Genomic DNA, 23,115 nt, shown 5'->3' on the forward strand with positions numbered 1-23,115 from the left:
CAGACGCTCAATGCAGGAGCTGCCCCTGGTGGTCAGTGCGCTCCCACAGGGGGAGCTCTGCTCAGCCACAAGCTGGGCTCATGGCTGGTGAGCGCAGCAGCAGTGGTGGGAGCCTCTCGCACCTCTGGTTCAGTGCTAAGGAGCAGTGAGCCAAGCAGTTAGGAGCAGCGAGCAGGTGGGCGGTAACGAGCTAGGGGTCCCAGACTGCAAGAGGGATGTCCCGGACTGCGAGAGGGCACAGGCCGGACTGAGTGATCCCCCCACCCCAGTGCAAGAATTTCATGCACCGGGCCTCTAGTTAGAAGATAAAGTGTTTTGCTTGACAATATGTGGAGAAAAGTGTTAGCTTGACAGTATGTGGATTTTTAAGTACATTCACAGGCTTTAATATATACAGAAGGAATCTAATGGGAGAAGATCCATTGTCAATGTTGAAATTAATAGTACATATGTCCATTCATCAAGTTTAGTTACAGTTCTCATAATACAAAACTAAACCTTGAAATGCTTGGTAAATATGCTGATTCTGGGTACAAATGAATCCTCCACTTCTGAAGGCTTGATATGGGCTGCGATTTAGGTCTCCAATACATGTCCAGCGATTTTTGGTGCCCTTTTGGGAAATACACCACTTAGCATGATCCTGATAAGAACTGAAATAAGATTGTCCAGATATCTTAATTGCTTTGACATTGTAGACATGGTAAGGAAGGGAGCAGTTTGAAGGAAGCTCTTGTCTCTTTCTCTGCCAGGTTTCGGTAAGCAAGTGTGTCTTCAACTGTTGAGCCATCCAGGCTGCAAAAATGTCTAGAGTTTATAAGGAGAAAGATAGTTAGGTTAGTATTTATATTTAGACTACAGGCCTGATGCATGAAATTCGTGCACTCAGGGGGTCCCTCAGCCCGGCCTGTGCCCTCTGGCAGTCCAGGACCCCCTTGGGGGATGTCCAACTGATGGCTTAGGCCCGCTTCCCACGGGGAGCGGGCCTAAGCCAGCAGTCTGGCATCCTTAGCACTGCAGCAGAGGTGGAAGAGGCTCCCACCACCACAGCTGTGCTCCCCCTGTGGGAGCACACTGACCACCAGGGGGAAGCTCCTGCATTAAGTGTCTGCCCTCTGGTGGTCAGTGTGCATCATGCGACCAGTCATTCCACTGTTCATTTGATTTGCATATTAACCTTTTATTATATAGGACTAGAGACCGTTTTCAGTCTGGCCACACCCCCTTCAAGGTGGGGGTCCCCACTGGGGTGCCTAGCCAGCCTGGGTGAGGGGCTGATGGCTGTTTTCAGGCTGGCCAAGCCCCTCAGCAGGGACCCTCACCCCATGGGGGTTTGGTTAGCCTGAGTGAGGGGCTGAGGGCTGTTTTCAGGCTGACGACAGCCCTGGGCTGGGAGCAGGTATCTGAGATTTATTTATCTTCTATAATTGAAACTTTGTAGCCTTGAGTGGAGGTCAGGGCTAGCAGGGCAGGTGGGAAGCTTGGCTTCTTCCATTGCCGGGGGCAACCTAAGCCTCCTGCTCACTCCAGCTCTGTGGCTGCCGCCATCTTAGTTGGGTCAATTTGCATATTTGGTCCTGATTGACTGGTGGGTGTAGCAGAGGCACAGTCAATTTGCATGTTTCTCTTTTATTAAATTAGATAAGTATCTGAAAATATCCTCAGGAATGAAAATCATCATTCATCTCTGATATGTGGATGTCACAGATAACAATAATAACAACATAACTGAGATAGTGGATGGAAGAACATTTTGTAAATGCTAAAGTAATATGCAAATAAAAGTTATTATCATTATTACTAAGATGATACTTGTGTCTGAAAATGTTCTTTCCCCCCCTTTTGTACTTCTTTTCCCCTGAATAATCATAATATTTCCTTTACACAATCCCAAATGAGTTCAATAGCAGAGTTATATAGCATATTGTTTGATGATGGTCTTTCATACCATCAATAAAAGAATCAGACTTTGCAAAATGGAGGAAGTTTTGTCCCTGGGCTGACTGAAGTGTGGCCAGGTGCCGGGCAGGGGTCTCTGAAGAGCTGGACCTGGCACACAGCTGGGGCATGTGAACGAGCTCCTGCTGAAATGTAGCCGGGATGGAACAGCTATAAATGTTTGGGTTGCAGATCAAGAGCTGAGAGTCTGAAAAAAAAAAAAAAACGATCAAGAAAATCTGAGAATTAAGATACAAATGGAAGTCTTGTTATATTATAGATCTTTTGTGAATTAAAAAACAGAACAAAAGTATTCCCTTCTTTAAGAGCCAATAGCTTTCACATAACTTTTGAGTTAAGATAATTGACATCTATTCAGCATTTGCTACTTTGCAGGCATTGTTTTACAAATTTTACGTGGATTTACTAATTAGTCCTCATAGCAATCTTATTATTAGGTAAGTTCGTTTATCATGATCCTCATTTTATAGGTGAATTAATGGACAATTCATGTCACATGCCCATAGTTATAAAGCTTGTAACTGATGGAGTTGCTATGTAAACCCAGGCAATTTGGTATCAGAGGCCATATATATATATATATATATATATATATATATATGGCACCCATGTTCCAATCTCCAGCTTCAGGAATGATCAATTCATGATGTGCACACCTAACCTTTATGTTATTTGGCTGTCTAATGATTACATGAACTCCACTAGTTAGACTGGGGTTTGATTTGGCTCAGAAATCCTTGTCATAAGATGAAAACTGGATGAAAATATTTCTAAGCCTTTTATCTAGAGGCAAGTCACTCTTTGCTGCTATTTACTAGTAGCAGCCACCTCAGTAAAAAGTGATTGGTAAAATGGTGTTCCTTCTCCTACTCCTTGTCTATCATAGTTTTCCAAAGCCAACTAATTGGACCATTTGAGCTTGAGGCCTTAAAGGAAGATCATCTGGGGACTCAGATGGGTCAGATTGGCAGGCTACAGGCAACATGAGATCTGTACTTTTTTTTTTTTTAAAATCTTGAAACCATATTTAAAAAGCAGTCTCTCTCTCTCTCTCTCTCTCTCTCTCTCTCTCTCTCTCTCTCTCCTTTGAGAGAAGCTGGGGAGAGTCAGCACCCCAGTTTGTCACTATACCCAATGCCCATTCAACATTCACCTGTTTTACCCATTTCTGTTACCTGTTTGGCCACTATAGACATTTGCAACTACTATCCCTGATCAAGTTCATAGAATTCATGGAAGGACCCAAGAAACCAAGCTCTAGTAAATGAGCTCTCCCCAGGCCTCACCATGGCAAAGCCAAAATCAGAATGTAGGTTTCAGAAGATCTATGAATAGAGAAACAAATGAAGTGACCAATTTATTCATATAGCCCAAATCTATATATATAAAAGGCTAATACGCAAAGTGTCCCATCAGGAGTTCGACCAGGAGTTCTATCACTCACTATGATGTGCGGTGACCACCAGGGGGCAGCGCAGAATGAAGGAAGGTCCTGGCCGGCATCTGGAAGGCCCTGATTGGCCTTGATTGTCGGCCAGGCGTAGGGACCCTACCCATGCATGAATTTCATGCACCAGGCCTCTAGTACACTAATATTGCCCCTTCTCCAACATTGCTATCTCTTTTTGCACACACTAATGTTACCTATGGCTTCATACTGGTTATACTTGAAAGTTACACAGATGCCAGTTTGTCCATTTCGTCTCCCTGTCGGTGGGTAATCATAGCCTTCTTCAGGGATTGGAGGAAACTGGGGAGTAGAATGAATCAGCCAGAACCCCTGGACTCTGTTCCACAGCAGTAAACCTACCAAAGACACAGTTAATTCAGATACATTAGAAAAGCAAATCTCCTTTTTCAAATAGAGTTCAAAGTTACATTTAAGCCCATTTATACTTCAGGCTAATATATTATTAGGCCAATAATCACAAGCTATTTTTTTCAGATTTCAAAACCAATTCAGGCACAATTGCCCCATTTCTGATAATAAGCCACCACAAAAGGGGGCCCAGGGCAGCCATCCCTTGAAGAGTTAAAGGAATTTCTTGTTGAAACCACAGAGAAAATTTGTTTTGACAGAATGCAAATTTGCTAAATTGGAATTTGACCTTGTTAAACTATATAGTTACCTGGTAAGCTTTAGATATGCCTTCACTGCTAAGCAGCTAAGTTATTTTTAAAAGCTGGCCAAAAAGCAGAGTTGAAAGAGAAAATATCAAATGAAGAAATGTACTTGCACTAATTTGTTGTAAGGAACTAGTGATCATATATTTGCAGAAGAATCATCCAATTCCACAAACCAGGAAAAAAAAAGAATCAAAGAGAAAAAAAGGAAAACCATGCTGAAGCATTTCAGTTAATTGTGTTTATAAAAATCTCTAGAGCCAAATAACATGAAAGCCAGCAAAGAAGAAAAGAAATTTTCATCATCTTGTGACACGGCAAAAAGAACTCGGTCTAACAGGTATCTATGACTATTTCTGTGTTTATAAATATACTAGAGGCCCGGTGCATGAATTCGTGCACTGGTGGGATCCAGTCGGCCCACTCTGATGGGGACTGATCAGAGGCGGGGCCGGCCAGGGCGAGGGGCTGCAGTTGTTCCGGTCATTCAGTCATTCTGCTATTCAGTCACCGGGCTTTTATTAAATAGGATTAGTCAGCTCAGACAGCCAGAAGAAAATATCATAAATTTGTGTGGCCTAAACAACAGAAATGTATTTTTCTCACAGTTCTGGAGGCTAGAATTTGGGGTCAGATTACCGGCATGGCATCATCCCATACACCAGAAAGTGGTGAATTGATTGCCAGTCAGGGCACATGCCCAGGTTGCAGATTCAATACCCAGTCCAATGAGTGCAGGAAACAACAGAACAATGTTTCTCTCTCTCTTCTTCTTCTTCTTTCTGGGATCAATTAAAATGAATGATAAATAAATAATATTCTATAAGTATGGTTTTAACAAGAAAGACATTAGTGATCTATGAAGTGAAAAACTCGTTATAACATATATACAGCTTGACCCCATTTAAAAAAATATTTATTGATTTCAGAAGAAGGGAGAAGGAGAGATAGATAGAAACATCAATGATGAGAATCATTGATCAGCTGCCTCCTACACGCCCCTACTGAGGATCAAGCCTGAAGCCTGACCAGGTATCATATCATAACCTCCTGGTTCATAAATCAATGCTCAACCACTGAGCCCCACCAGCTGGGCCCCATTTTTATCAGTACCAGGCACATGAGATACATTGGCAAGATCTCACTCCTAGACAAAAGTCTGAAATTGCCCAAACTCCTTTGCAGCTAGGTTTCTGGATATGAATTTATTTCTGCCGATTGGATGCGCTTGCACAATATTTTGAAGGCAGAAGTGGGGCAGAGGCATCGTCCTGCAGTTTGGGCTGTTTGCTGCTGGTGATCATGTTTGCAGAGATGTGAAGGTTTTCTGCAGCGGAATCCAGGCTGTGCACAGGCAGCTGTGGCAGAGGCAGTGCCCAGTGACCTGTTTTGTGGGAGCTAGAGGGCACTTGCAAGGGCAGCAGTTTCCTGAACCCCAGGTCACAGCTGTGCCAGAGTGTCCTAGAATTCAGTTGTGACTGAGGGGGCAACTCCTTCCGCTGGGCAGGGAGTCTTTCCTGGGGGCCTAGCCTAATACCTGCTCCTCCAGCTTTCTGATGATTTCCCAAGCACCAATTTCCTGTGCTAAATTCTTTCCTGCCTAAAATAGCAAAGATCTTAAAACATTTCGGATCCTCTATTTTCAATGAAAATAATGCTGCACAGGGTCAGATATGAGAAGTGGGTGAGGTGTTGCGGAAGGCTCCTTTCTTTTAGTCTCAGCTTCCTCTTCTGTAGAATGGAGACCAAAGATTATCTGTTCATAGTTACTGAAGACTGTGGCAGTTGTGTTTCCTGGAGATGGCCACAACATTTCCTATCCCTCCTGTAGCCTTGCCATTTTCCACCATGTCCTCTCCCTTGAAGCAGGGCTGGTAGCCAGTACACGTGTTGCCCGCAGAATTCCAAGGCCAAGGCTGAAAAGGTTCGGGGCTGCAGCCCTGCCCACTCTGCCAGGGTTTCCATCTCTGGCCCCGCCCACAGTGCTTGGGGCTCTGGCTGGCGCGAGGCCTTGCCTCCTGGCTCGCTTCCCCTCCGGTGGGCGGCCCAGCACCTTGCTTCACACCATGGCTCACCTGCTGGTGCTGCTGGGCCCAGCGGGCAGGGTAAGAGCCCAGGTCGGGCCTCACGCCTCCTGGCTCCTGTGTGCCACTGCCCCCTGTGCCCCGCAGCCCCTATTCCTGCCACAGCTCCAACTGGGGCCAGACACCTGGGTGCTGTGCACAGCCCACAGAGACTGCTGTGGCCACCCACCGGGAAAGCCTCCCCACCCCATCCCCAACTCTGGTTCCCTGATCCTGGGTCCACTTCTGCCAAAGGAGAGCTTTGCCCTTGCAGCTGCCCAATACCGAGCACCTCCCAGTTCCTGGACCCCAAATTTCTGCCAATAAGGCAGTTGGCTGGCTGGCCCCACCCTGATTGGGGTGTTGGGGATGATCCGGCCTGGATCAGGCTGGTTGCCTGCCACAGTGCATATCATAGTCACTGGTCATTCTGGTCGTTCCGCTGTAATGGTTGCTGGGTTTCTATATATATAGATTAGGGTAGTTTTGGTATGCTAACAAGACTTTCTGGTTTGTATATGACCATTCACGTTTGCCTTATTTTTAAGTGGAAACCAAATGCTTGCCAGTTCTTTCTCTTTCAAAAACACACTTAAGAAAGCACAATATTGCTCTCTCAATGCATATAGAATCAATACCTGTGTATGAATAGAAAATGTTCAAAATTCTGTTGCTTATCTGAGCTGGATAACTTTCAGGGGCTATCTTCTGCTCAGATGAGTGTACTATTTGGCTGAAATCTTGACCTCCTGGTATGAATGCCACAGGATGTCAAGACACCTGCTGGCAAAGAGAACTCCTCCACTTGACATTAAGTCCCAATCCTTTTCCAGTTGCTCTCCTCGCCCCTGCCCGCCCCCCCACCCCCCACCGCCCCCGCGCGCCAAATCCCTGTAGCAGCTAACAGAGTGGATGAGAGTGGTGGTGGGAGGTTGTTGGTGAGAAGTTGGAGGATGTGGCATATTATAAAAATTGTTGGGTTCCATACAAATAGGAGGGCAACTTGACTAAATCAAAAGCATTCAATGCTCATGACATTTGACAGCCATTACAAATTATATTCTTAATCAGAGGTTGCAAACTGGCAGCCCACAGGGCAAAACTAGCCCACAGATCCATATTATTATGCTTGCAGAGTATTTTTAAAGCTTTGAATTAATTGCCAACATTTACACACTGGGGAGATTTCCCACAAATACTAATTTTAAACATCCTCTGGAAAATTGCATTCCGATAAGACATGCTAAGTAGTAACTGCCCTTTTAGACCAAGGACAGTTACCTTGCTTCTTCCACCCACTTAACTTGCTGACATCTCTTGCCCGTTCCTGAAGACATTTGGGTTTGGAACCTTTTGAATGCTTGCTGCCATGAAAAGTTATTCATAAGATATTAAGTTGAAAAAAGGCTGAAAACTAGTCGTAATGATAGTTTTACAAAAATGCTTTAAAATATGTCTGATAAATAAGGTGGTGAAGACCTGTGAGCGGTGGGTAGGGGCTGGGAGAAGGGGGGCAAAGGAGGAGAAAGTGGCAGATATCTATAATACTATCAACAATAAAAATATATTTAAAAATTAAAAAAATATGCTTGCTAGAAAAATTTAGAAAACATTAAGTGTGATTATCTAATGTGTATTAAGATGACAGATTTCTTTCTGTTTACTGGCATTTTGAATTTTTCTAAAATGCATGTATATGTGCAGATGCATAGCTTATAAATAGAAAAATACTAAAAGTTACTATAATAAAAATTACTATAATATGTAATAACAATATATAACAAAAACTACTATAATGTAAAAACTAATTAAAATAAATTTCTAAATTTATAAACATTTAAAAGCAAATGTTCAAAGGCAACTAAACACTAAGAAGAGTAAGTTTTACTCTATGTAAATTATAACTTAACAAACCTGATTAAAATGTGTGGGTATACACACTGAGACACACATACATGTATATATACTAGTGGCCTGGTGCATGAAATTTGTGCACATTAGGTGGGAATTAATTAGAGGAAATATTTTAATATTGCTATTTGCCCTTTCTCTATAATAGAAGTGTTAGAGATGAAAGAAAATCAGTAAAATGTATATGAAAATCTTCCTCCCATCAGAGTCTGGTGTGCGCCATGGGACACAGAGTCAAGTCCCCACCCACCTGTGTGCACCTCGAAATCGCGTGAGACCCAGACCCGGCTGGCCCCACCCCCATCAAGCCCCACAGGGCAGGGGGTACAGCCTCAGGTCCCCCGGTCCCAGCGTGACAGCATGATGACCATTTGCATATTAGCTTTTTATCATATAGGCTAGTTTTCCCAGTAGTCAGTACATGAATTTTTGTTATAAAGCATATATCTAAAAATATGTTAAGAGAAAGGCATTTGTGAAAAGGAAATTGTGTAATTATAACTTGTGATAGAGAAATCCCATTTTTATAACTTAAAATAAAGCATTAAAAAATAAAAGCTCTCTTTTTAGTGTGGAATATAAGAATATTGAAGACAAAATGTTTAAGAAAATGTTGACTTTCAGTAAGAAAGAGAAACTAAGAGCCTTTGTCATACCTTTGGAGTGTCCATATTTTCTGCTGTAATTCACAGATTTAGGGACTCCGTCATTGTACATTAGATAGGCGGTGTTGTTATTCTGCAGGAACATGTTAGGGTTACAATGGTGTAAATCTTCCACTTAAAATGCTCACAACATTTCTACCAGCTACCTAGCCTGCAATGCAGAGCTTTCATTAATATGCATGAGAAATTACCCATTCTCCTAATGGGCAGCTTCCCCATCAGTCTGAATTCTGGGACCTACAAGACCAGGGCCAGAAAGTCCATTCACACCCAGGCATGGCTTTGTCCTGTTTGACAGGAGCCCTATGCGTTGTGATGTGTGTGAGGATTGCATTTCTATTTCCCTTGGTTATTTTGGATCTATGCTTCTGATTTGGCAACCAGTGTATAATAAAAAAGTAGTTAAGTATTTGTTCAGGAAATGAAGTAGGAACAACCAGTAGTTAAGGATTACACCAGGGATTCTCCCATTGATAGTGCAGGCACGATGCAGAGCAGGTTGTCAGGATCTGATTTCTTCTGCCTGCTTTGTGCTCCGCTGCTTGGTCGCGGTGCTGTGTTGAATCAGGATTTCTCATTCTCGGCTCCTCTACCTCACTGACCAGAGAGGATTTTCCTTCGGTCCCTTTCTCTATCGCTTCATCTTCCTAAACTGGTATTTTCCTGCTTAGAAAAAGTGGTGAAACTGAAGGCGTGGTATTGGGTTTCCTCTGGTAACCCAAAATACTAATAAATTCTCCAAAATTAAGCTACCATTTTGAGAGTGTCTCAGTGTCATGTTTTAGAAACTTACTTCTATTTGCTCTGTGTGGTTTCATTTCATTTCTGTCATGAAGCAGTGATCTTTATTGAATCCAATAATGTCGATATTTTTAAAAATCTGTGACAATGAAAAGCAGAAAAGGACAATCCATTTCCTTAAGAAAGGCCTTTGCTTTTCTCTTTGAAAAAAAAAAAGTCAATAACTGAATCTCTTATAGCTGCTTAATTATTTGATGTAATCTAAAAACATTTGTAAAAAATTGTGCAGTATAATCTGCATAGCATTCTTGGCTACTGTAGTTAGAAACATCAGGGCGGTAAGCTGTTTTCTCACCCTCATTTTCCACAGTCAACCATAGCTACCGTTGGCGTTTGCATCCTTCTCTGGAGACCTCTGACAGTTCTTCGTTAAGCCTGCAGCAAATGTGGTAATGAGGGCAGAGGTGCTTTTGGGGTGCAATGTGGAGGGGCTCTGGAAAGATTCAATGAGGAAATGTATTTTTTATAATACGATGACATGTATTATTCTAACCAGGTTTGAACAGCTAGCTAAGGTTATAGGGATTGTAGCTGTAGTTGGAATAGCGGCTCTCTGGAAAGATCATGGACTTAAGAATAGGCAGATGTAAGCATGTGCCTTTGGACAGCTTTATTCCTTTAACACATACGTTGAGTCTTATTTTGACAAGTGGATGTTGAACAAGAAGGGTCAGGTCTCTGCCTCCAGGCTAGCCGGAATATAGACAGACAGGTACAGACAACAGCAACATCATTTGGTGTTATTAGGAAGGTGTATGGAAGATTCTTGTTTACAGAGGCAAAAGAAGAGAAACAATTTTAAATGTAATCCAGATATTGGTTTAGGTCACCTTCACATGTGAGATTTAAAACCAGTTGGTCTGGCCTTGCATTTTACTCTCAGAAGTTCAACTCCATATCAAAAGGTGGGGAATTATGTTCTCACGGTCACATAGTTCTAGTTTCCAAAAAGCACCCAATCTCACCTGGATATCACCCACTATTGTCATTCTTCATTTGGTTCCACGCCAATCAGACCTGGAAATCAGCCCTTTACTGTAATTTCTTCCCTAGAACCATCACTGAAGGCATTGTGTATGAGCAGGTTTTCATGAAGGTATGAACATTGAATAGTTGTACATGATCATGCTGACCTGCCCCCAATTTCCCTCCACGTTTCTTTTACTTTTTAATTCCTAGCTCCCATCTACCCCTTTTTCAATATTGCAGAGTAGTTTAGCTCTCTTGCCCTCTTAGTCACTGGAGCTACTTTTGAGCCTCCAAATATCAATATTATATTCTGCCAAACTGAGAACCTCTGCCCCAACTAAGGTTGCTGAGAGAGGCTCAATGCTGCTCGTCTCCACTCCCCCGTCTCCCCCCGCCACCCACCCCTATTCAGTCTCTAAGACTAGAAGGGAACAATGTGTGTGTGTATTTTATCGCTGCTGAGTTGTGTTCTGGGCCTTCAGCCCCAGCCTTGGAAAGCAGAAGCAGCCGCGGGCGATTTTGACTTTACATAATAATCTATTCAAAACGGAGTTGTGGCTGAGATAAAATATTCTTTGTAAAGCACCTAGAGCAGTACCTGGCACAGCACAGGTGCTCAAACAGCTTACAAGTAAGTTTTGACTTTGAAACTTGGCTCTGAAGGCTGGTCTTAATGGCAAGTGAGAAAAATGAACGTTAGCAAACACAGTGACAGCCTCTGCACATTTTGAATAATACTCAGATCCACATGCACAGCAGTGTCAGAGTCTAATAGTACTGCTGGGGGATTAATTAGTTAATGTGTGGAAAAGCCCAGAACATTGTAAGTGCCGAGTCATTTTATGTATTTACTTCTCTGTAAGTTGTTTGTTAGCAAATGCATACCTGAGTGTAATTGGATATTGATTATTGTTTGATTTTACTCATCACCCCTGATGGAAAGCGGTATCTTGTCACTGAACCGCAGATTGCCAGGGACACTGGGAAACTGCCCACGTTGAGCCAGCAGCCTACTTACCTCACGTCTCTTTTGCTGGTTAGCTCATCGCCTGATGAAGTTCAGATAGCAGGTTTAATCTCCATTCAGGCAACTTAGATCTAGGGTCTTGAACAAGCATCTAGCCCTCAACCTACCATTTTGAAAAAGATTAATGAAAAGAAGACTGGGGGACCCCTTACATACATAGTAGGTCACCCCCATTCGTGGCTTAAACAACTCCATAACTAATGCCACATTGATCAAAGATCTGCATTGCATTGTTCCAGGAGCGGGTTCTTCTCCATAGTTCCATTAGAGGGATGAGATAGCAAGCAATGAATTTGGCAGCCAGAAGACTTTGCTATTTAATTAGTTCACACCTTGCCCAGTGATACCATTGGACATGGTGCTGAATGTATCAACAATTTGCATTACTGCAGAGCAGTGATTTTCAACCTTTTCCATCTCATGGCACATATAAACTACTAAAATTCTGCGGCACACCAAAAAATATATTTTTTGCCAACCTGACAAAAAATAGGTATAATTTTGACTCACGCACACAAGATGGCTATTGTTGTCTTAGCAGTGGTCATTTTTGATTTGACAATCTAAGGAAAAAGAGGTCAGTGCCCCTGACTAACTAGTCAGGTATTGCATGTTTTAAAAATTCTTGCGGCGCCCCAGTGCGCCTGACGTGGCACACCGGTTGAAAATCGCTGCTGTAGAGCCCAATGACATATTCCCTGAGGTCTTGCTCAAATCGATCCAGACTGTGGTTGGGGGTTGGGTGGCTGAGCAATTAAAATTTTTTTGGAAGCTTTGGATTCTGTTTTGTGCATTTTTATATGATTTAAACGAATACTTAGCTATCACATACCTTGGAGGCATAGGCTTCATACAGCTGCTCTAATGTCCTTCCCAAAACGCTCCCGGTGCTGTTCATTAGCTGCTTGCTCTTCCTCCAGCTTCTGGTTGTAGAGTCCAGGTACAGGTACTCTAACCCAGTCCTTCTGCTTTCCTCATTTTGCCTTTTAGGTAATTTATAAAAGGTAAACCTAGCAAAGGCAATCATTATGAATGACTGACATATAGTGGCTGCTTCCCTGATGGCAGCCACAGTGTTTATCACTTAAATACATCATTTCACTTACGTTTCACAAAGGCCTCTGAGTGTTAGGAAAGGAATATGCTCAAGCCCTCAGCCTTTTTCCCTACCCTTATTCTTTTCTTTTTTAAAATATAGTTTTTATTGCATTCAGAGAGGAATGGAGAGGGAGAGATAGAAACATCAGTGGTGAGGGAGAATCATTGATCAGTTGCCTCCTGCATGCCCCCTACTGGGGATTGAACCCACAACCAGAGCATGTGCCCCTGACTAGAATTGAACCCGGGACCCTTCAGTCTGCAGGCCAGTGCTCTATGGGCTCCCACCCTTATTCTTGCTTGTTCCCAGAGAAGGAAAGTGAATCTGACTGGCCATATTCTAAGACATTAACCGGCCTGCTGGTGGGATTCCTACAGTGATAGTCCAGGAATATTGAGAGTGCCGCTCTCTGTCATTTCCACAGTCCATTTTGCCACACTGGGGAGAAGGCCAAGGCCCAGGCCTAGACTGGAGACGTCTTTGATGTATTTTTTCTCATCTGCCCTAAGTTCTTGGATGCTCACCTTTGTGACTGGCTGACTGGGTCTGAGATTTGGGTTTGGGCTTTCAGGTAGGTGGAGGCTCCCCTGAGCCTCTGGCCTAAGCCACATCCTTCAGGTTGTAAGAATGCTCTCCATTGAGAGTTCAGGGCCAAGTTAATTTGAGCTGAGCAGACAGTGAGACAGTCTAAAGCTGCTACAACTTACTGTGAGAGTTAAAGGTGGAGTAATACCGGTTAATTAAGTAGGCACCACGCTTTCCTTCACTACTGTCTCCTGTTTGTGTATCTCCTTTGGGGAGGAGAGGTGGTTGGGCCAATGTAGCATGTGGGCATGTTTGGATCATCTAGCTCAGGGTTTCTCAATGTGCTCTATTCACATTTTGAACCCGATCATTCCTTGTGGTGGAGGACTGTCCAGTGCATGGTAGCATCTCAGGTTGCCACCAATTAGATGCCAATAGCACTCCCCAGTTGTGCCAATAAGCATTGTCTGCAGACATTGTTGAACGTCTCCTGAGGGCAAAATCACCCTGGTCCAGCCAAATACTCCCTAATGGTACAAACCCCACATCTAATCCTCCAACACTCACAGTAAAGCAAACGTTGTCATGAATTTACTATTACCCCACAACAGTGCCTCAACTGCCCATAAAAGCCTCTCACTATTTACTTGGTTTTCTTTAATCTTAGGCTTCTAAGTAAATTTTTTCCTGCCCTGACCGTGCTTTCTTACTTTCAGGGCAAGCTCCTCACATGTGGTAGGAAGCAAGAAAATTATTCTTTGGTGCTGACTTAAGTAAGTTGTAGCAGCTTTAGACTGTCTCACCGTCTGCTCAGCTCAGCATTCCCTCTGACTGACATTGCTAAGTAATAAGTACATTTAGTTACAGCAAGAAAAAATTTTAAATATTTATAACAATTTGATGCCTCCCCCTTCCCCCCTCCCCCCAGTGAAAGGTGTGTAAACTATCCATTTGCCATGGCACAGCAGTTGAGAACTAGTGCTTTTACATATATTTCCTGGGTGAGCACCTCCAATTACATGTTGATGATTCCCTAAATCAATTTCTAGCCCTGATCTATATGCTGAGGTCAGATAAATCTAAATGCAAGACTGTTCCAGAAATGCTCATCATTATATTTTTGAAACCAAGTTTGTGATATTTTGCTCCAAATCTCCTCACCGCCCCGCCCCCCCCCCCCCCCCCATTAGGGAACACATTCCCGCAGTCACAGAAGCCAGCAACCTGCAAGTTATTTAACTTCTCCCTTTCTCTTACGACCTTCAGCCATCCATTTCTAAGTCTTCTCAGAGTGTCCCCTCCTCTCTGTTTCCATGACCACTTCTCTAAGTTGTGTCTACTCCTCTTCTCATGTGTAATACTGCAAAGGTCCTATTGGTCCTCATGACTCTAGACCAGTGATGGCGAACCTTTTGAACTCGGCGTGTCAGCATTTTGAAAAACCCTAACTTAACTCTGGTGCCGTGTCACATATAGAAATTTTTTGATATTTGAAACCATAGTAAAACAAAGACTTATATTTTTCTATATTTATTTTATATATTTAAATGCCATTTAACAAAGAAAAATCAACCAAAAAAATGAGTTCGCGTTGCCACCTCTGACACGTGTGTCATAGGTTTGCCATCACTGGGAATGATCCCCAGCTGTCCAGCTGTCACAGCACTGCTAGCGGGCTTTCTAAAATATGAATCTGGCCACATCACATCTCTGCCTGAAGTCCTTTAGTAGCCCTTTCAAAGTCAAGTTCAGACTCTGTGGGGCTCAGCACATGAAGCTCTTCACCTATCTCCCTAAACTCACCTCCTACCATCTCCTCACCTTCTCCGTATGAGTCAGCAATATTGAACTGCTTTCAAACTTTCCCCCTTGTTTTTTGCCTCTGGACCTTCTTATTGCTCCTTCTTTGGCCTGAGAAGCCCTTGCATCTCCCTTGTTTTCCTAACTTATCTTTGTTCTTAAAACTTACTTCCAAAAACTACTTACACAGAGAAACCTGTGGGCTCTACGCTCCCCAATGCGCCACCTATGCCCTTCCCACATAACTATGAGCTCATTAGGGCAAATATGTTTTGTTTATATTTGTATATTCAAAGCTCAGCACAGGGCCTGCTATGAGCTCAGAAACTGTTTGCTGAGAGGCTGAGTGAATGTGCCTGCGTTCTCCAGCCTGAAGTTTACACAATGCTTGACGCCAACCACAGTGGCAAACTAAAATACCCTAATTAAAGAGTGAGAAAGTGATCAAAGCTTTGGGGGAATCCATGACCATGATGCAAAGCTGTGTTTAGTCTCTTTGATATTGCTCAAGAGGCCACTGACCTACCCGCAACGCCAATAGCTGCTTGTGCTGCCTAATAAGTGAGGCGAACCAAACAGGACTGTGTACGATCGTGTCCTCTTCCTCATTGTCACAATGAGAAGCGTAAGCTCCAGCGTCAGAAAGAAAGTAATTGGACTTCTCTCCTTTGTCAGTCTCTAAAAGGATGCTGGAAGGGTTCTGTTAGCAAAGCCACAATGCAATGAAAGGAAATTGCCAACCGAGAGAAACTGTCAGCTCTGCCCCACACCTGTGCCCACCAGCTTTGCCCGCTGAGAGCAGTGAGTCAGGCCCACAGGGCTGCTCAGCTCTTTCTCAGGGGGGCGCTCCCTCACTCAGAAGCCGATCTGGATATTTGGCCCATTTGCCCACTTTAATTTCCTCTCTTTTTAAGGGAGAGGCGGGTGGAAGTCCCCCTGGGGAACTTCACAGTGAACCAGTTTGCCTCTACACTCTGGCTTTCTATTTGCATACACAAAACCTTACATTTCTTTTACCTACCAATCCACAGCGTCACCGTCTTCATTTCTGCATGATATTGTCGCTTCCAGGACCCCGAAGAGGCCAAGGAAGAGCAAAGCAAGGGTTGTTCTTAGAAGACTTGCTGTCATTTTCCATCTACCACCTCCACTCAGTGCCACAGCAGAGAACTTTCCCTATAGATTGTGGAGTCTGAGTTTCAGGTCTCTCGCAGGCTGTGCTGGCTCTGACATGTGCTTTCATTTACCTCTGCTGTTCGTGGCATTTTCAGAATGGGACGAATCCCACATAGTCCTGTGATTCTGTCACAACACACTAGCGTGACTCCGGATGTCTTTGTGCTGAATTGTTGACTGGTCTGCAAAGTCATCAAAAAGTCCTAGAGAGAAAAAGGGACATAACTTAACCCTTTGGAGTGAGCGTTGTATAATATAAAGTTCAGTCGACAAGGGAATTCCATGTTGATAAATAGATGCTGAATTAAATGTATTTCATGTTTTTCCCCTTCATGATTGTCTCTCTATGATTTTGTGGTTTACTCATTAAATAGAAATGACAACAACTTATGGTTTAGTATTAACTAAGATCTATCACTTGTAATATTCTCTATCTTGAGGAAACGGTTCCTGAAGGGTATTTCAAAGGGTTGTTTCAAAGTAAGAGCAAACTCAGTTGTATTTTACCAAAGATGTTTACATATGCTCTCCACCTCCTGGTTTTAGCCACTCAGCCTGGTACTTTAGTGAGGCCTTGGTGTCCAATTGGCTGTAATGCAATCAGGTAAACATATCGACCGCTTACTATTTAGGCCAAATAAAAAATGTTAGAAATATCTGTTTTGCCCAAACTAGTCTTTCTCATTTTTGAGACTGAATCTGAAGTAGAAGGCCAAGAGAAAATGGCACATTACCATAACGACTATAAGAAGGTGAGACCATTCTCTTTTTAGAGGAGGGGAGGGGTAAAGAGGCATATGAAAAGAATTCCTCTTTGATGCTTTTGAATCCGTTATTAAAGATGCTGTTATAATAAATAGCAGTTTACCTCACACTTAGAAATCCTTGTGGCTCTGATAGTTCCTATACGCATGGATCCAGATCAGAGCCACTTCATGATTCAGATCAAACTGGACCCTTGTGAATCAGATGAGTTCTGTGGTTAAATGGGAGTTGTTCAGGGCTCTCAGGGTTTATAGGAAAGGGAGGGCTTGGGGTTCTATTTCTCCTAAAAAAGTATTTTGTGAGGGATGTCTAGACCGCCCACTCACATTTTCCCGTGGTGCCTGTGAAAAGGGCAAAATTCTGGGCTTTACCTCAAACCTGCTAAATCAGAATCCTTCCAGTTAAGCTCAGGAGCCTACTTTTTTCACAAGGTTTTTGGTAATGCTGGTGTACCTTAGACTCTGAGACTCGCTGCCCGAGGCCAAGGCTATGCTGTGTCTGGTAGATGCACAACCCACCAAATTGGTATACCAAGGAACAGTTTTCTGACCATTTCTCCATAGGTACTGTTTTGTTTTATATATGTTTTTACTGCATTCAGAAAAAAAAAAGGCATCTCAACAACTCCAACCTTTTCATCAATTTTAAAAAATTTTTATAGTCTGAAGTTTACTTTTCTAAGTTAAAATAAAATAAAATTAATTTTATTTATCTTGCAATACCTTTTGGCATTACAATGGTAATAGCTGAGTATGCCAGGCTTACAATTCAGTGATACATTTAGAGAATAAAGAGAATATAAGCATCTTGTTTTTAGTTATGTAGGCTAAACATTTGTTGAATAAGATAGAAAATAATTTCTGCTTTCTCCTCATTACATGCTTAGCCCATTGCCTGGCAAATAGAAAATGATCCACAAATATTAGCTAAGATGATTTTTATTACAACCTGTGCCCTTTCTGTAACTGAGCTGGGGTACATCTGAATTAAGATGGTTTTTGCTAAATCTAATTTTATTTCAAGGTCTGGAAAAATACTGGTAGGTTATTTACTTTCAAATGTTGCTTTCAGTAAGCTTTCTTATCTCCCATTGTTGCTGACGAGATCATGCCGATTTCAGCCAACAACCTTCCTTATGCAATCACTAGCGGTTGCACACTGTATTGGATGCTGTGGGGCTCCACGGATTTCAACATCACCCTAAAGCCTAGATTCCAACGTGTCCCAGCTTTTACTAAAAATAGCAAAATAATCTTGTGGACAGAAACACAGTGAATTTGGTATAGGGAGAAAATGTAACCTGGGCAGAATGTTTTTCACAATATTTCCTACCTTTTAAGCCCAAGCAATGCAATATTATAAATATACCATCTCTGCCTCACAACATAATCACATCTAAAAAATAGTAGAAAATCCCTTCCTTGTAACTTGGCCAAGTGTATTGAACAAGAAAGAGTTCTTCACTCATTAATGGGCTTCTTATTTTATGGTTAAAAGTTTACATTCATTCATTCGTCCAGTAATTCTAGAAAATCTCAGTCTTGATCTCTTGGAATTCTGCCTCTTTCACATTTGCTCTATTATATATTTCTAGTACATTTTATATCTCTTCCATGTCTCCCGTACATCTGCATTAATCCCTGCTTCTTTATTTGGATCTATCTTCCATTTCTTTCTTTCTCTCTTTGGCACCATTAATCTGTTACTTAATCTGTCCCTTCCAAATAACTAATCCACTTATCAATGAATTTCTAGAAGGGTCTACTGCAGCCGTGGGCAAACTATGGCCCGTGGGCCGGATCTGGCCTGTTTGAAATGAATAAAACTAAAAAAAAAAAAAAGACCGTACCTTTTTGTGTAATGATGTTTACTTTGAATTTATATTAGTTCACACAAACACTCCATCCATGCTTTTGTTCCGGCCCTCCGGTCCAGTTTAAGAATCCATTGTGGCCCTCGGGTCAAAAAGTTTGCCCACCCTGGTCTACTGGGTTCTTTTTCAAATTTACTTGGTCTTTTTCATGGTCCCTTGTTTCTTGTTCAAGAGAAGCTACACTCTTATCTCAAAAAAAAGATAAATTCATTCTTCTCTCTTATGTCTATAAAAATATTAAGTATACATTTTTGTACTTTATGTCTGATAATTTTAATATCTGAAGACTTGGCAAGTCACACTTTGCTATCTGTGGTTTCTACAACCCTCTCTCTCTCTCTCATTGTGTACTTTTGATTTTGGACTATGAATTCAAGCTCCTTGAAACTTAATCTGTGATAACTTTTTGAGACTGAGATAAAGTTAAGTTTTTCCAGATCCTGGTCTGTGTTGGCTTCATCAAAGTTTAGTCATCCTGCCTGGTTGGTGTGGGTCAGTGGTTGAATGTCCACCTATGAACCAGGAGGTCATGGTTCAATTCCTGGGCATGCAGGAGGCACAGTCCCCATAAGGGGTGTGCAGGAGGCAGCCAATCAATGATTCTCTCTCATCATTGATGTCTCTATCTCTCTTTCCCTCGCCCTCCCTCTCTGAAATCAATAAAAATATATATTTTTTAAAAGTTTAGTCATCCTGTAAGGACTCCTGGCCTTATTTATTTATTTTCAATAGGCTTGTAAGGTCTGATTTACATACTATAAAGTTTATCTAAGTTCAACTTTTATTTTTGTTCAAATTTTTAAAAGACTGCTGATGTATGGAGTAAAATCTAGAATGTGACAGACTGAGGGAAAAAGTTGATGCACTTGTTGAGGGAGGAAGGGAAAGGGACTTGAATTATTTTGATAAGAAGGGATGAGACAAGCAAAAAGACTCAGATATTTATAAAATAAGGAATTGTTCCTTAGAAATGTGGTTGAAGGAGAACATAAGTGAAAGAGGGCCAGAAAAATTTTATTTGGTTAATTCCTCTCATTGTTCAGGTGGTTTTGTGAATGCCAATTCCTCCTGGAAGCCATCCTGAATCTCTCTCCAACTGGCTTAGGTGTCTCTGCAATATAGGCCCAGAGCTCACTGTATTTTTTCAATTAGAGTAATTACAAGAATGTGTTCTGATTACTTGATGACTTTCCTGGGTTACTTTAGAGAGCAGAGGTCAGCAAACTCCTGTGAGCCAAATCTGGCCCACTGTCTGTTTCTATAAAGAAACTTTTATTGAAACACAGTCATACCCATTCATTCATGTATTATGTAGCTACTTTATGCTATTATGGCAGAAATGAGCAGTTGCACCAGAGATCATAACAGCTTGCAAAGTCTAAAATACTAGCTTTCTGATTCCTTACCAAAAAAGTTTGTTCTAGTCTCTCTATCAGGGTAGAACAGTGTCTGTCTTGTTTACTGTTGTTTCTAGAGAGCTTACTGTGGTGCTTGTCACATAGAAGAAGCTAAGAAAATATAGGTGAATGTAGGAATTTAATGGAAAAGAGTTTAGGGTTATGTGAGTTAGAATGAATTAAAACTAATCAGAGAAATAAATAAAAGTGGTTAGGTAGGTAAAATCCCATTATAAAGAACTTCATTGTAATGTGTGAAGGCAGCGGGGATAGAATGCAAATAATCAGGCCTGGGTTCCATGCCTGCCCCCGATGCTCATTAGCCAAGTGGTTTTGACCAAATGAAAATGATGAACATCAGCTTCCTTTGGTAAAGGTGGGATTCATGCTCTGCACCTTTACAGAGCGCTGTCAGGATTTGGTGAGATGCTGTGTGCACAGCCTCTGACACATAAACGGGAGCTCATTCACTGCTGATTCCTTCCCACCTTGTTTCCTTTTCTTCCAAGATGCACCCACTTCTTTGTCCTTACAGATGGACTAAAACCAGTCCATTGGCAACATGGTTCCAATGACCACACATAAGTCTACATCAGCCAGATAAACATCAATGTTTAATCCAAACATAGTGCCCTGTGGTTAAAGGCATGAAGCTGAGTTTTGATCCTGCCCCAAAGGGCAATCACCCTTCGATTATCCCCTTACTTCACAGCCTAAATGCTCTTGCAATAAACACAGAATCCATCTGAGCTTATACTTAGCCTGTAATTAAAAAAAAATGACTGAAGTGCTAGAAAAAGTGATGTTTTGGATGGGGGGTGGGCATCTCTTGGTGTTGGGTAAGTTCTGCCTAGCATAGTGTAAGTAAAATAAAACTTGACAGTCTCAGCAAGCTTTTTCTAGTATTCCTGTCTGCCTATTAGCTGTGTGACTTTGGGCAGCTCTCTTAACATCTCTGAGCTAGTTTATTTTTATATTTTTTAAAATATATTTTTATTGATTTCAGAGAGGCAGGGAGAGGGAGAGAGGGATAGAAACATCAATGATGACAGAGACTCATTGATCGGCTGCCTCCTGCATGGCCCCAACTGGTGATCGAGCCTGCAACCCAGGCATATGCCTTGGACCAGAATCAAACCTGGGACCCTTCAGTCTTCAGGCTGATGCTCTATCCACTGAGCCAAACCGGCTAGGGTAAGTTAGTTTATTTTTAAAACCAGAGGCTTGGTGCATGAGTTCATGCACCAGTGGGGCCTGCAGAATCGGGCCAAAACCGGCTTTCTGACATCCCCCGAGGGGTCCTGGATTGCAAGAGGGTGCAGGCCAGGCCAAGGGATCCCACCAGTGCATGATCAGGGCTGGGGAGAGATGTGGGAGGTTGACCAGCAGGGGAGAGGCCACGAGAGGGCTCCAGGGCATGTCCGACCCATTTTGCTCAGTCCCTATTGGCGGGACCCCAGCAGCAAGTCAACCTATCGGTCAGAGCATCTTCCCCCTGGTGGTCAGGGCACGTCATAGCAAGTGGTTGAGTGGCCTTAGTATATCATTAGCATATTACGCTTTGATTGGTTGAATGGCCGATTGGATGACCGGATACTTAGCATATTAGACTTTTATTATATAGGATAGGGAGTCTGTCCACCAAATTACAAGGTTTTTGTGAGGAATAGATAACATACCGTAGGTCTCATTGGGTGGAAAATTTAAAAATGATGCAGAAATAAAGGTTTCTGCAATAGCATGGCCATCCCCCCTCCTGTTGGGATCAGAATGCTTTTTTTTCTGTTCCTAATGAGTGGAGAGGCTTGCCAGCAAGGGACGTAGGGACTCTGAGGTAGTGGGTAAGGGCATGTCATCTGGAGCCAAATGGGCTGGGCTCTCCTCCTGTTCTGTCACCTAGTAACTGTCTGACTGTGGCAGATTACCCGGCCCTGGTGTCTTCCTTGGTCAAACGTGGATAATATAACTACTTTACAGGTTGTTGTTTTTAAAATAATTAAATGAAGTAATATATGCAAAGTTCCTGATGCATATCAAACCCTCACTAAATGGTTGCTAGTATTATTTTTATTTTCAAGACTTATACATTAGGAACAAAATATCTTGTTGTTGTTGTTGTTAAAAATATCAATGGATATTTTCCCATTGATTTTTAGAGAGAGTGGAAAGGCAGGGGAGAGACAGAAAGAGAGAAATATTGATGTGAGAGAGACACATCAATTGGTTGCCTCCTGCATGTACTCCAACCAGGGCTGGGGATCAAGCCTGCAACCAAGGTATGTGCCCTCAACCAGAATTGAACCCATGACCCTTCAGTCTGCAGGCCAACTCTCTATCCACTGAGCCAAACCGGCTAGGGCGAGATATCTTTTAGTGTATGCATTTCAGTAAAATTTTCTTAACCGCCTTTTTGGAGGGCTTCATCAATTCTTTGTTTGTGGGGTATCCTGCCCCCAATTCTAGAGACACCTCAGGGCCCTGATCCAGTTCCCTCCCGTAAGGCTGCTTGGTGCCCTGGAGAGGCTGGCAAGAAAATGAGCATTTCCCCTGGCATTTAGTGACGACTCTCTCTTCTTTTGTAGCAGGCAGAAGTATGAAAATAATGGAGCGCCTGTAAATGGAGTCTCTTCATTAAGCAGCAGGCCACCCTTTCTCGCTACCATATTAAGTGTATACATTATACTGTTCCTGGAAACATCTGCTTGACAAACCCCGCTAGGGTCACCCTTTGAACATAACTCAGGGCACATCTTCCCTTGATGGCAAAAATAAACTACTCTATAGCCTAAAGCCACATGACATTTTCCACTAGATATCAATATTTTCCTATGTGACATTTAGGAGATCCTAGGCAACCAAAAAAATACCAGCTGCCTCTGTGGTTGTTCTATGCATCATTACTGCTCTTCTCATTCCATATTGCTAGAATTCACCCAAGTGATATTAATATGGTTCATTGGA

At 42.5% G+C, this 23,115-nt stretch overlaps 2 protein-coding genes across 3 annotated transcripts in view; one reads left to right on the forward strand and one right to left on the reverse strand.

The window, feature by feature from the left end:
* Positions 1 to 358: 358 nt before the first annotated feature.
* DNASE2B (deoxyribonuclease 2 beta) lies at positions 359 to 16,380 on the reverse strand. Of its 2 annotated transcripts, XM_059689042.1 has the most exons (6): positions 15,965 to 16,374; positions 12,352 to 12,529; positions 8,714 to 8,795; positions 3,604 to 3,765; positions 1,949 to 2,146; positions 359 to 807 (listed from the first exon to the last, which is right to left on the reverse strand). In XM_059689042.1, the coding sequence occupies exons 1-6, from the start codon at positions 16,072 to 16,074 to the stop codon at positions 467 to 469; spliced, it is 1,071 nt and encodes a 356-aa protein (XP_059545025.1). In that variant the 5' UTR covers positions 16,075 to 16,374; the 3' UTR covers positions 359 to 466. The 2 variants fall into 2 exon arrangements, with proteins under 2 accessions (XP_059545025.1, XP_059545026.1); XM_059689043.1 differs by lacking the exon at positions 3,604 to 3,765 and having other exon boundaries at positions 15,965 to 16,380.
* Positions 16,381 to 16,763: 383 nt separating this feature from the next.
* LOC132230903 (uricase) overlaps positions 16,764 to 23,115 on the forward strand; it is a 32,116-nt gene continuing 25,764 nt past the window's right edge. Inside the window, exon 1 of the mRNA XM_059689054.1 lies at positions 16,764 to 16,871. Within this exon, the coding sequence (XP_059545037.1) occupies positions 16,764 to 16,871 (108 nt within the window). The remainder of the gene's footprint in view (positions 16,872 to 23,115) is intronic.

The sequence above is a fragment of the Myotis daubentonii genome, chromosome 3, assembly GCF_963259705.1.
Source record: "Myotis daubentonii chromosome 3, mMyoDau2.1, whole genome shotgun sequence".
NCBI lineage: Eukaryota > Metazoa > Chordata > Mammalia > Chiroptera > Vespertilionidae > Myotis > Myotis daubentonii.